Source organism: Aaosphaeria arxii, assembly GCF_010015735.1.
Source record: "Aaosphaeria arxii CBS 175.79 unplaced genomic scaffold BU24scaffold_2, whole genome shotgun sequence".
Taxonomy (NCBI): Eukaryota; Fungi; Ascomycota; class Dothideomycetes; order Pleosporales; genus Aaosphaeria; species Aaosphaeria arxii.
Genome location: NW_022983475.1, coordinates 4751782 through 4764605, shown reverse-complemented (window position 1 = coordinate 4764605; position 12824 = coordinate 4751782). Strand labels below are relative to the sequence as shown.

General features: G+C 46.7%; 5 protein-coding genes across 5 annotated transcripts; 3 read left to right on the top strand and 2 right to left on the bottom strand.

Annotated features, from left to right (window-relative positions):
* Window positions 1–885: 885 nt before the first annotated feature.
* BU24DRAFT_477362 (HK97 family phage prohead protease) lies at window positions 886–2497 on the top strand (the record flags this gene model as incomplete). Its single annotated transcript, XM_033532980.1, has 4 exons — window positions 886–990; window positions 1042–1230; window positions 1284–1531; window positions 1596–2497. 4 exons carry the CDS (start codon window positions 886–888, stop codon window positions 2491–2493), a joined length of 1440 nt encoding a protein of 479 aa, XP_033388554.1. The 3' UTR covers window positions 2494–2497.
* Window positions 2498–3559: 1062 nt separating this feature from the next.
* Window positions 3560–5643, top strand: BU24DRAFT_490020 (MFS general substrate transporter). Its single transcript, XM_033533679.1, has 6 exons — window positions 3560–4328; window positions 4381–4588; window positions 4660–4866; window positions 4917–5051; window positions 5100–5309; window positions 5358–5643. Exons 1-6 carry the CDS (start codon window positions 3672–3674, stop codon window positions 5495–5497), a joined length of 1557 nt encoding a protein of 518 aa, XP_033388553.1. The 5' UTR covers window positions 3560–3671; the 3' UTR covers window positions 5498–5643.
* A 285-nt stretch (window positions 5644–5928) lies between these two features.
* BU24DRAFT_387468 (alpha/beta-hydrolase) lies at window positions 5929–7782 on the bottom strand. Its single transcript, XM_033524967.1, has 3 exons — window positions 6494–7782; window positions 6245–6431; window positions 5929–6193 (listed from the first exon to the last, which is right to left on the bottom strand). Exons 1-3 carry the CDS (start codon window positions 7668–7670, stop codon window positions 5956–5958), a joined length of 1602 nt encoding a protein of 533 aa, XP_033388552.1. The 5' UTR covers window positions 7671–7782; the 3' UTR covers window positions 5929–5955.
* A 218-nt stretch (window positions 7783–8000) lies between these two features.
* BU24DRAFT_366055 (PLP-dependent transferase) lies at window positions 8001–10468 on the top strand. Its single transcript, XM_033524297.1, has 7 exons — window positions 8001–8299; window positions 8355–8510; window positions 8585–8906; window positions 8957–9048; window positions 9100–9875; window positions 9925–10089; window positions 10149–10468. Exons 1-6 carry the CDS (start codon window positions 8152–8154, stop codon window positions 9994–9996), a joined length of 1566 nt encoding a protein of 521 aa, XP_033388551.1. The 5' UTR covers window positions 8001–8151; the 3' UTR covers window positions 9997–10089; window positions 10149–10468.
* Window positions 10424–12655, bottom strand: BU24DRAFT_477361 (uncharacterized protein; the record flags this gene model as incomplete). The annotated part of the gene is made up of 7 exons (XM_033532979.1): window positions 10424–10595; window positions 10775–11107; window positions 11155–11249; window positions 11311–11947; window positions 11995–12378; window positions 12431–12546; window positions 12581–12655. The coding sequence occupies 7 exons, from the start codon at window positions 12653–12655 to the stop codon at window positions 10424–10426; spliced, it is 1812 nt and encodes a 603-aa protein (XP_033388550.1).
* Window positions 12656–12824: the final 169 nt, after the last annotated feature.

The window sequence follows — 12824 nt, the reverse complement described above, 5'->3', positions numbered from 1 at the left end:
ATGCATGCCACTGTACGTATGATACAAGGTAATATGGCTCGCATCATAATAGATCTTTAAACCCTTTTCAGTCGTGACCAAACTATCAACGTACGTCTTCCCGTTTGGCTCAATATTAAGATGTAAACATTAATACCCGTCCAGCGCTCTGATAAGATATCTTATATCTTCGATTCTAGATACTCTGATAGGAACCCCTTTGATGATAGTTCTGTGATATGATGCCCACCAAAATGGCAATGGAATAATTATAGCGGCATTGTCCAATCGGAACAAAGCGAGAATAATATCAACCCCAGTCCTTCATATTCACAAGAAATCAGGTCAACTTAGAATGATTCAAGCAACCCTTGACGGAAGGCCTATCCGAGAGATATGTGGAGTCATGATAGCGTAGATTGTGCAATCCAATGCAATTCAACTACATCCCAGTGAACGCCTTATTCGGGATCCCGATTAGGAACCGCGAACACCCCTGTCACCATACACACCATTAACAGGTCATATAGGCGTAGACGTAAATCAAGCTTATCTCCAATTCCCGGGAATGGTATTGGCTTTTGTTTACTGTTGTAGAGTGACAAACATACATATCCGGCAATTCTCCGACCAAGAGGGGATTGCGCAATGGGATTCCTGCATGGCGAAAGTGGCATTAACAACGACGACATCGGATGCTACAGAGGGGCAAGCGGGGCAGAATTGTCTTTATGCATGTTGATCTCACGCGTTTGTCGCGCGTTGAGGGGCAAGGAATTTTGATTGAAAAAGTAGAAAGAGGCCGTTGTTGCTGCTGTATTGTCCGATTATAACACGTTCTCTATCAACAGAGCAAATCACGTGCAGACATAATCCCAGACAACTGAGGACATTGTATCCATCAGAATGGCGGAAACAACTACGAATGGTGCCGCTGCGCCCAAGAAGCAGATTCTCATCAATGCGTTCGATATGTCAACCGTCGGACACTTGTCTCCCGGGCAGTGGAAGGTTTGTATGAGTCTATCACCGCCGTCGATGCTATCTGACAAGAGGATTTAGAACCCCAATGACCGATCTGCTACAAAGAGGAAACTCAAATACTGGATCGATCTAGCTAAGCTCCTAGAGCGAGGAGGAATCAATGCGCTTTTCCTTGCAGACACATACGGAGGATACGACACATATGAGAACAGCCTCGACAACTGTATCCGAAGGGCGGCACAATGGCCAATGACTGACCCAACTATTGTATTTCACATTGGCGCTTCCTTTCTTGAGGAACAGTACTGACTGAGTAACAGCCAATCTCTGCCATGGCTGCAGTGACTAAGAACCTTGGGTTTGCCATCACCGCATCGACCTCTTTCGAACCCCCATTTCTCCTGGCAAAACGCTTCAGTACACTTGACCACTTGACTGATGGTCGCATTGGCTGGAACATCGTCACTTCGTGGAAGAAAGCAGCGTTCAAGGCCATCGGCCTTGACACTCCCATTGAGCACGATCAGCGTTATGAGCAGGCAGATGAGTACTTGAGGGTTCTTTACAAGTATGTTGATCCCCATATCCTCCCATCTTTTCCAATATATGGAACATTACTAATATATCTCCAGACTATGGGAAGGCTCGTGGTCCGACGACGCCATAACCGAAAACATCGAAAAAGATGAATACATCGACCCCGATCGGATCCGCACCATCAAGCATTCCGGAAAGTTCTTCAACATCGAGTCCCGCCACATCGTCGACCCGTCTCCCCAGCGCACTCCACTTCTTTTCCAGGCCGGCACATCAGCAGCCGGCTCAGAATTCGCCGCCACCCACGCAGAAGCCATTTTCGTCTCTTCGCACTCCCCACAGGTCCTCCGGCCCAAGATCGACAAGATCCGCGAGCTAGCGAAGAGCAAAGGCCGCGACCCCAACAGCGTGAAGTTCTTCTCCACATTCACTCCCATCATCGGCCGGACGCAGGAGGAGGCGGACGCGAAGCACAAAGAGCTTTTGAAGTACGTGTCGACGATTGGAGGATTGGTCCTCGTGTCGGGATGGTCGGGCATCGACCTCAGCCAGTACGACCCGGATCATGAGCTCACGGAAAAGGACCTGACAACCGATCATCGTGTGCGATCTTTGCTTGACGCATTTACTGTTACGTCACCCGATATTCCGAAGTGGACACCCCGCGTTATTGCGGAGAAGGCATCCATCGGTGGTCTTGGACCTGTGGCGATCGGTACGCCTGAGAAGGTTGCGGATGAGCTTGAGAGATGGGTTAAGGAGGCAGACGTCGATGGTTTCAATATCGGCTATGTTACTACGCCGGGCTCCTTCGAGGATGTCGTCGATCTTTTGATCCCTGAGTTGAGGAGGAGAGGCATTTACCCTCAGCCTGAAGATATTGATGGATTGACAACGAGGGAGAAGGTTTATGGAAAGGGCCAGAAGGGATTAAGAGACGACCACGAGGGCAGCAAATATAAGTACGACGTCTATGATGAGAATCGCCCCTAGGCATACCACATGGCGTTATCAACCAAGGCCTACTTTAAAAGTCTCTACCCACAGATACTCTTCAAATGAAACCAATACCAAAGTAACCTCCTTTCTCGATGAGTTCACAATAAGCTTGAAACCTTTCCATGGTCAAAGAGATTCTAACAAGAAATCAGTGTCTCAAATACAATTCAATCGAGATGCACTCTTATCCGTGTTTATGCGAATGACACTTCGTTTTAGAAAAGTCACCAGCCACATGTGATTTCGTGGCAAGGTTTGGAGTCCACCAATAAGTGAGAGTGTGGCGACATCTCGTTCAATGCAGCGAACGAGAACGTTCCAGTCTTCGTAAAATGCAATTAGGTACGAAACTGATGGATCGACATCATGTACAATGTTCAGAATGACCCATGGAATGGAGAGGAAAGGAGAAGGAAGCATAAATTGAATATGATAACTTAGGGTCAAGTTCAGTTTTCGTGCATTCCTCCACGTTTTTCTTGCACAATACTGCCCTTTCTTGCTTGAGACTGGAGCATTCATCGCAAATGAAAGATAAGTATTATGTAGGCAGCTTCGTATCATGGGCTATTTTCCAGAATTTCTGTAGAGGCCTGTAAAGCTCTTCCTGATACACTAGTCGTACAAGTGACTTAATTGTTGAGATTTGGTTACAAAGCATACAGGGCGACACGATTGTTCTGGATGAATTCAATGATCAATTATGTGATACGTGCTTAACCAGGCTCTCCATTATCACCTCTGAGAGACAGTTGTTAAAATACTAGTAAGAGGACCCAAGAGAGGCGGTACTGCTTCGCAATACGAAATTTGACCAAGAACATACAATTTTAGCAAATATCATTAACTGACCATGAGCAGAGAGATAGTGTTCACTTGCTGAAGCCGCGCATCGTCCAGAGTCAGGGCTCTCTACATTATCCGACCCTTTTGAAGATCATTCGGGTATTGTCACGCCAGAAATCCAGATTGGGGCTGCCGGATGAGATCCGGCCGAGATAGGCGTTGGGTTACCGCTAGTTTATCTTTCCCAGGAGAGGCTATGATAACGACACTATTGCGACGCGCTCGAGTAACAATGGGATGATAAGCAAGAAGTCGATTTATATGAGACTCCGAATGGTTGAAAAGTAATATTCTGTACTCGTTCGCTTTGCAGCATTACCATCAACATGGATGCAAGACTTACCGAGACCTCGAACGACAAGAAGCATCCTAGCCTCGAGATGGAGCAAATTGATCCCGATCGCAAAACACCAGACGACATTGCACCAGGAGAAGTCACAGACTCTGAGGAATTCTCAGATGCGTACTATCGAAAGTTGCTATGGAAGATCGATCTTTGGCTTCTGCCATTGATGTGGGTCTGCTATGGCACGCAACAAACCGACAAGACGTCCCTAAGCGTCCAAGCTGTATTCGGCATTCGCGAAGATACAGGACTTGTTGGTGAGCAGTTCAACTGGCTGAGCACCATTTTTTACCTTACATACTTGGTCTGCGAAGCACCAGGCAACTGGTTGATGCAGAAATGTCACACGGGCAAGTTCTTGTCAATTGTGATGGTGCTTTGGGGTGTCATCGTTCTATGCATCGCATTTGCTAAGAACTTTACGCACCTCATGGTTCTACGCGCAATCCAGGGAGCGCTCGAATGCACGATCTCCCCGACCTTCATGCTCATGACCGGTGCTTGGTACACCTCTCAAGAGCATACGATCCGATCCCTTATCTGGGGCACCTCAAATGCTGGAATGAATATTCTAGCCGGGTTGAGTATGTACGGTATTGGTCTCCATGCAGAGAAGCATCCTGGCGGCGTAGCAGCTGTATGTTATTACCTTGTCCAAAGATCAGTGCCAATCCTAAATGATTATGCAGTGGAAAGGCATTTCCTTCCTTCTTGGAGCCTTGACTATAACCTGCGGTATTCTCGTCTGGTTCATTCTCGGGACGCCCCGTGAGGTCCGATGGTTGAGCGAAAAGGAGAAGAGGGCTGCAATCGCACGAGTGACCGCAAATCAGACAGGTTCCGATCGCGAGAAGAGATCCGAGTTCAAGTGGGATCAAGTCTGGATCGCTTTCAAAGGTACCTTATTTCCAAGCACGCATAAGTATTTGAAGCGAATTCTCTACGATGCTAACTTCTCTTTTGCACAGACCCGCAGACCTACTTTTTCTTCTTCATAACAATCATCAACGCTCTTCCCAACGGTGCCAACACGACCTTCTCAAAACTAATCTGGAAATCTTTTGGCTTCACTCCCCTCGAAACACTGCTCAAAGGATCCACACCATACTACTGCGTTAGCATTTGCTGGTTTCTTGTTGTGGGATATATCACATTGAAACGATCGAATCTTCGATGTGAGTTTGGATGCCCCAAGCCTGATCTTCACCTGATCTAATTGTTGTAGTCTTGATGATGATGTTTTCTCTCGTGCCAGCCTTCTCTGGTATGATGGCTCTTGCATTCCTACCACAAAATAGCATGAAATGGACAAGATGGGGGATGTATATTCTACAAGTGTTTGGATCACTTCCCGGACTCAGTACGTATGTCTCTTCTGCAAACTGCTCATTGGCTAACATTGCACCAGTGATTTGGACATTCCTGCCCTCCAACGTTGCGGGCCGAACCAAGAAGACGGTGACAGCGACGGTTATTTTCATCGCTTACTGTGTGGGCAATGCCGTCGGAGCTCAGATGTTCGTCGCATCTGACGCGCCGAAATACATCAAGGGTCTCACAGCTTGTGCCGTCCTTTATATTGTGGAGTTCTGCAGCATGGGTATATGGAGATTCTACTGTAAGTTCTGAACGCTATCTCCGTGTGCTATGCTAAATATCTCATCAGACATTTGGGAGAACCGTCGCCGTGCGAAAATCATCCGTGACCAGGGAACCTCGGAGGAAGAATGCTTGCGCCTTGGGAAATTGAATGCTGAAGCCGATATGACTGATCGCGAGAATATTTATTTCCAGTACAAGTACTGATGTCTGCAATGCATCTTTGAGAAGAAATAACACCGATATACGCGAGAAGCCGGGTTGGTGGCATCTCATTACAGTGAATCTGTCCTCTAAATTGAACATCATTACCTCTTAATTACTTTCACTTTTTAATTTCCACATATTTGTTCACTCCAGTAGATACTCCAATTGGCCAGCACCACTCGCCACTGCAAGAGAATCCATAATCATTCATTTCGACTCTATTACACAAATCTATATTAGTGATATAGTATCAGGTCTTGAAACAGTCGTCCGGCCACATATATCGTTCGAGTTAGTAGCAAGAAAATTGCCACATCTTCTGCAATTTCAATCCATCTCAGCTTAACATGTATAGTCCGGTACATGATAGTTTAACCATATCTAGTGTCACGTCTGGGTACCTCCTTTATTAGTTGAATTATCATTGTTTTGTCAGGTTGGTCAAAATTCTTCATTTGCTAACCAGGTCCGCGACCTTCCTCGCCACTGAATATTCCGCCAATCTCAATCAATTCGTCCCAGCGCTCATCTTCCCGAACCACAATGTCACCTGCAGGAGTGATGACTTTCATATCCCGTACAGATTTAGTTCCGAAATCATATGATCCATCGTCGTTGACAAAAGCGCACAGGATCTGGATCCAGTCCTCCATCAGTTGCCTCTCTTGTGGCGTTGGGCCGTATGATATTGAGAAACTGTTTCGTCAGTGACGTTCACAACCTGGTCATTCAAAAATAGACACTCACTTCCAAAACGGTTTATCCATTGCATGTGCGACTCCAAATGACATAGGTGCAACCTTATCGTCAATAAATGAGAGCCGGTAGGAGATCTGATAGCGCCATATATCATGGATCCTCACTCCGTTCAACGATAAACCTTTGACCAGAGATCTTGATGGCGCTCTAACCTGGCCATCCGATATTATATTACCTGTTGTGTAGGTTAGCTACTACTGATCGTCTTCTCATTATTTGTCAATCTGAGTTGCTTACCGAACACCTTCTTCCAGTCTTCTAACTTGTCTGACTGCGGGAGCTGATAGCGCTGAATTGCCCTCTCTGTCACATTGGGCGAATAATAGTTCATCACTTGTAATTTCAGCGACTCTATGCTTGGCTCAGTAGGGCTATTGTAGACGGAGTACAGGGTCTCTTCGTTGGCGACCTCGCCGATCAGAATCTTGTATCCCCTAGATTGGAATTCGTTGGCGAATTCTTTACTCTTGAGGTACTCCATCATGCCGGAATGTAGGAAGGAATCATCAGTGACCGGGCGAAACGTGTGGTTTTCGAGCTTGGGAATAGCTTCGAGTAGTTCTTGTGCCGAGATCTTTCTAAGCTGTCCTAGTTTCTCTTCGCCAGACAGAGTTTTGTCCATACTGAAGTAATTGCAAACCTCCTCAAATTGAGCTGCTGTATCTCGTAGTGATTTTGGCTGTGCTGGCACGGCGTTGGAATCCATAAACACGCGTCGATAAAGGGATGATTTGGGTCCTGGCCGACGAAACTCATGGAGCATTTGCGCCTCGACGCTGTATGCTCCAGCACTTCGTCCAGCCAGTGTAATGTTTTCAGGGTCTCCACCAAAGAGGTTGATGTTTTCCTCAACCCATTCAGCTGCCATGCGCTGGTCCCAAAGTCCGAAATTTCCATCAAGCACGCCTTCGCCGGCAAGAAACCCAAAGATATTCAGGCGATAGCCAATAGCAACTACAATCGCATTGAGGCCTCCAGAAGATATAAGCTCTGTTGGGTCCATGCCTGCCTCATGGGACGGATCGCCCATTTGGAACCAGCCTCCGTGTAGCCACAGCATCACGGGCCATTTTGAGGTCTTTTCGTCGCCAACGGGCGTCCAGATGTTCATGAACAGGCAGTCCTCACTGAATTTTCCATCGCCCCCTTCGGCTTTGCCAACGTGGAATGCATTCTGGTGGCATATGGCCCTGAACTTGGTCGCATCGTATGGTTCATCCTTCTCGCCTCCCCATACCCATGAGGATGGAAGAGCCCTTGGTTTGCGCCAGCGATGTTCGCCTGTTGGCGGAAGTGCGTAAGGAATACCTGTGTATCTGCGCGACTTTTCGTCATGCTGTAAGCCGCGTATTGTACCCTTCTCGCCAAGATCTAAGTCATAGGGCTTCGTTGCATATGAAATCGTGTTCCCCATTGAGTTTGCGACGATGGTTTTGAAAGGTCAAAAGTGGTCGTCAATGACAATTAAGCGCAAGAGTCATTCATTGGTAGCGAATCGATACTGGACGAGGAACTTTCACAAGTAGGCTAATTCAAGCATTGTGTGATATGCATAGTCCGAGCATAGGGGCGACATTCGCACACCTGCGGTCCGAGAACCGGCCGAAATCCAATGTCTTTTCCTCTTTGGGCATTTACTCCATAATTTCGGAACTCGGACCGAGTGATAGGTGTACGGATAACCCCTCATATCATCATCAGCTATCAGGCAGCTTCGCCGCCAATAAGGATACAATTCATAACATTGTGCTATAATTGTCTCATCTTCGTTTATACATCACTTTTCAAAATTTGATAGAAAAGACTCTGATACCTGAGTTGGTGAAAAGAAAAATAAATGTAACATAAGAACGTAGCTTCGCCAAACTCAGCCTGCAAACGATCACAGTCGAAACATGTTCAAGATGGGCAGCATTGCGTACACGTCTGGGCAACCAGATCTATCTCACCATATCAACTCGAAAAGCAGAGCTCGTCATCCGTCCCCTCTCAAGGAGATCATAAAATTCATGGGCCAGGATGGCATGATCAGTCTGGCAGGAGGTACCCAACGATCATCTTGTTTCTTACGAGTCTACATATACTTACAAGCCTAAAGGTCTTCCCCATCCGTCTATGTTTCCCCTCCTAAATGCTAAATTTGATTGTCTTCCTCCTCTGTCGGATCCTTCCATAGAAAGTAATACGGTTAGCCTTGACATCAGCCGAAATTCGACAAGTGGAAAGCTCGATTTAAATGAATTCTTACAGTACGGTAAGACTCCTCTTATATGCAATTTAGGCAATGAAAATATTTTATCTGCATTCTTCTCTGACGGATATTACTAGGATCTGGTGCAGGTAATAAGAAGCTCCTTAGCTTGACCCGAGACTTGACAGAACGTATGCATGCCCCACCATGTGAATACGAATGTCTTCTTCACCCAGGAAACACGAACGCATGGTCCAAAGTTGTCGGTCTCCTTTGCGAGGATGATGACTATGTCATTGTAGACGAATTCACATATCCATCCGCCCAAGCTCTATGGATACCATTGGGTATTAAAGCAACACCCGTCTCCGCCGATGAAGAAGGCCTGTCGGCTAAAGGTCTGCAAAAGTTGCTTGAAAGTTGGGATGAAGCCAAACAGGGACGAAAACGTCCAAGCGTGTAAGTAAGAAGCAAATTCATGCCCGCATCTGAACTGACTTTGTCTCCAGTTTATACTTAGTACCAGTGGGATCGAATCCAACTGGCGTTACCATTTCGTTGCAGCGTCGACGTGAAATCTACGCCATATGCGTCGAATTTGGTACGGAAACGTAATAATTCAATCTATCCTGGATCCCACTAACCGCCCCAGACGTAATCATCGTCGAAGATGACCCATACTATTGCCTACAGTATCCCCAAAACACACCCAGCCAACATCAACCTACCCAACTGCTGCCTCCGAACGAGTTTCTCAATACATTGATACCATCATTCCTGTCGATGGACATCGAAGGACGTGTCATTCGTCTTGAGTCGTTCTCCAAAACCCTGTTTCCAGGGCTTCGTCTAGGCTACTTCGTCGCCAATCCCTTGTTCACTGAACGCTTGCTCCGAGCGACCGAGGTTGAAACCCAAGATCCAGCTGGACTCAGTCAAGCGTTTGTTCTCGCGCTCTTTGAAAATTGGGGTGTTGATGGTTATTTATCGTGGCTCCAAGGCTTGCAGCTACAATACAAAACTAGAAAAGATTGGTTGATCTCAGCTTTCCACGAGAACTTCGTAGTGTTGCCGGCGGCCAAGTCTCCGTTGCCACATGCGAAAGGCTATGTTTGCTGCATACAAGAATCCGTCGGCGGAAAATTACTACCAGTGTTCAGCTTCGAAGATCCTGAGGCTGGAATGTTTGTTTGGTCAAAATTCTACTTCCATGGAGTTCCCCGCTTCACTAAACTGCAGGGCCAATCGCTGGAAGACCCCGAGCAGGCATTTGCCCAGGAATTGTGGGAGGCTATGGCCGCAGAGCTTGTGCTTCTTACACCCGGATCGTATTATCACGCCTGGCAAGGGGCTGATAAGGTCTCGACAGTATCTCGGGGGGCGGAGCCACAATCTGCGCACTTCCGATTCTCATTTGCGACTCCGAGTGTAAGTACATCACACTATGCATACTTTGGCATCGCTGATTGTTTTGCAGAAAGAGCAAATACAGGAAGGAGTTAAACGTGTAAGGAAGGTTGTTGGGCAGCTTTGGGGTAACGCGGTGTAAAGATGCCAAGAGCCATTATTACCAATGGCAGACCAGAAGTATCGTTAGCTGGCTATGTACCTACTGCTCCAAGGCAGAATGGGCTATCAAGAGGTTTGTCGCAACGGGTCCCTCATCCAGAAATTCTCTAGAAATCCTTCTGACAGCTCCAGACCACCAAAGTCAAGCCCAGGATGATGAAACAACGTTTGAATATCCACATTGGATGCTTGATTCTCCCGACTATATTGGAATGTTTTCAGGGTTTGTTCGATGATTGCTTTTCCCCTAGTCGCACCAGACCAAGTTACTTCGAGATCTCCTAAAAGTCGAATGCAGAGTTTCAAATCGGGATCGTCTCTCATATCATCCGGGTGCGTCATTCGGAGACTGTTATCGCGTTGTTAGTGTTCGAGGTAAAATCCACCTAGGTATTGAATGGATCATCTTACAGAACAAGGCCAGAGATAATGAGGTAGTGAACACACAATGCCAAAAGATGAGAGGGAGGGACGAAATCTCGAACCAGTATAGCAGAGTTGATGCAGTTTCTCGCAGCAGTGACGCAATTAGTGATGGTCTGACGTTGACTGAAAGGGTTCTTTCGACTCGCAAAAGCACTATATGACAGTTAGCAAGTATAGTAACTTAGAGTCCGGAAATTCCTCACCGATATAACGTGACAAGCGTCCCTGCATGAATAACAGATGTTGGGACAGACAGTGCCGGGGGTTTCTCATGATAATTGGGGCTGCTTAGACAGTTAACGTTGGTACGCAAAGCCTCAAGATCTACATACTCATTCAAGTTATCTGACAATTCTTTGGCATAGTCTTCCAAGTCCCTTTCTTGATCCAAAGCGAGCTTCATTATCCGCCCTCGCCTAGCTCTTGGGCCAAGATCTCTAACTTCGGAAGGTGCTTGTATGCTGTGTACCTGGCCAGATATCTGGCACAGACGGATAAACCTGATAAAACCTGACAAAGGAGTTGGTGAGCTTAGACCATCTTGTGGTGTGTTTTCTAAGGCATGAGAATCGATCAAGTGCTCGTCGGAAATCAGCAGTGGCAGTTCCCATGAGCAGTCATTATCATTGATGGCTGAAGGCCTCCCAAGAGAGATAGACGTTACTCTAAACTCAGTGTCAGTAGGCCAGTAAACATGGAATTAGCGACTGACCTATCAAGACAATATATGGCCCACCAAATTCTACGGGCTAGTTCGGCGTCGAGTGACGATGATGCGTCTTTATGGGGATCATCAGGGATAGATATCTGGAGCCATCAGATCAATATATCAATCTCTCCCGCGATTCTATAGAAGGACTGCCCTTACCAATTCACTCATGTGAAATCCTTGCTCCTGCGCTGATCTGACTGCTTGTCCGGCAAAGTGCCAGCTTGTGGATGCTTCATTGTAACCAGAACAACACATGGAAAGCAGGGCCAAACATTGCGTTTGTGCTTTGCTAATCTTTCCATTGGAGGAGTAATATAGTAACAAGGCCTTCTCGTAGAACTCCAAACCTGGGTAGGTTGAATTAGGGCCTTCGGAAGATGTTAAATTCGATACGCATGCCAAGACTGCGAAAAAGACGGAAAGGAATCCACTGTCATGCGCGGGCTCCCTGGTCGTTGTATATAGCTGCCTATAGGATTCGATAAAATGAGGCTTAAAAAGCACAGGAAAGGAATAATGATAGTGTTCGAAATAGAGTCCAACAAGCATATCAGCGATGTATTTGGGAGGCAATTTCAAATCTTCAGGTTTGGGTAAGTAAGGTAGATTCCGCCACCTCAAATCGTGGGTCATGAATGGTAAGTCAAAGCCCTGTTGCGCAGTGGTGGTCATAGTAGAGTCGTGGTGGCTCCCAATGCTGAAAGTTAAGGACTCGGCTTCACCCTCAGATTGCGCGACAGTCAGGCTCCGGATCGCTTGAACCAAGAATTCGTTACTCGCCCCTCCAATAAACCTGATTGACTTAATATATTGATCATTATATGCGAGATGATTGTATACCTTGAATTCCCGGAGCTATCCTGGATCAAGGATCCAAAGGGGCTCGTGGAAGAGCCAGCCTGACCATTTCCATCAACGTCGTCCTCTCTTTGATGGGATCCTGCTCTGGAATTCGCAGCCTCCTCGTGAGGGTCAGTCTCTGCTGGTAAACCATGTGACGTCTCAATCGTTCCAGTTGCTGGTGATGTATCCAGGTGGCCCGAATTGTCGTACGGGTGTGAATGAATAATTTCGCCTCGATTACACGCATGTTGACAAGAAGCGTTTACGCTGTATCCTTGAGGAATCTTTTCGATTGCTTGTGTAAGCTGTGTTGTAATGACCTGTAGATTTTGGCAAAGCTCTTCGAGCTGCTGAATCCTTGCCTCGTGTAATGCAACATAACTAGGTCACTTCAGAAACGACGACATGGCAGAGTAACAACAAGCCCACACACCTGCGACTATTAGATGCGTTGTCATTGCTACCTGGATAATCGCACAAGAGTTCGCGCGAGCTACAATTGTGACAGGGGTCTTTTCCATCGCATTTGATCTGCATAACAGTGAGATGCTAAGCAGAGTGTTCAGCCAGGCAATGACATTACTTTTTTCCGTCGGCAATTGACGCAGGCTTGCCAGACGCGAGACGCTGTCGTGTCACTTCCTTCTCGATTCATCATGTCTGTAATAGCTAATGAGAATTACAATGGTACAGATCACTCAATGGATCTTTGATATGGTGAAAGTCAGAGGAGGCCTCACATCCACTGTTGCTGGTTACCAGGGCACTACGAGATCTATTCTAGTTAGACCGCTACACCCCGGTCACTGATAACGATATGAATTACC

Bases quoted from the DNA above. Each gene is read 5' to 3' on its own strand.
- BU24DRAFT_387468 (XM_033524967.1), bottom strand. From the start codon at position 7,670: ATGGGGAACACGATTTCATATGCAACGAAGCCCTATGACTTAGATCTT. The intron at 6,432-6,493 runs GTAAGCAACTCA...CCTACACAACAG, and splicing joins AGACTGGAAGAAGGTGTTCG to GTAATATAATATCGGATGGC. The intron at 6,194-6,244 runs GTGAGTGTCTAT...CTGACGAAACAG, and splicing joins ATGGATAAACCGTTTTGGAA to TTTCTCAATATCATACGGCC.
- BU24DRAFT_490020 (XM_033533679.1), top strand. From the start codon at position 3,672: ATGGATGCAAGACTTACCGAGACCTCGAACGACAAGAAGCATCCTAGC. The intron at 4,589-4,659 runs GTACCTTATTTC...TCTTTTGCACAG, and splicing joins AGTCTGGATCGCTTTCAAAG to ACCCGCAGACCTACTTTTTC. The intron at 5,052-5,099 runs GTACGTATGTCT...ACATTGCACCAG, and splicing joins TGGATCACTTCCCGGACTCA to TGATTTGGACATTCCTGCCC.
- BU24DRAFT_366055 (XM_033524297.1), top strand. From the start codon at position 8,152: ATGTTCAAGATGGGCAGCATTGCGTACACGTCTGGGCAACCAGATCTA. The intron at 8,300-8,354 runs GTACCCAACGAT...ACAAGCCTAAAG, and splicing joins CATGATCAGTCTGGCAGGAG to GTCTTCCCCATCCGTCTATG. The intron at 9,876-9,924 runs GTAAGTACATCA...ATTGTTTTGCAG, and splicing joins TCTCATTTGCGACTCCGAGT to AAAGAGCAAATACAGGAAGG.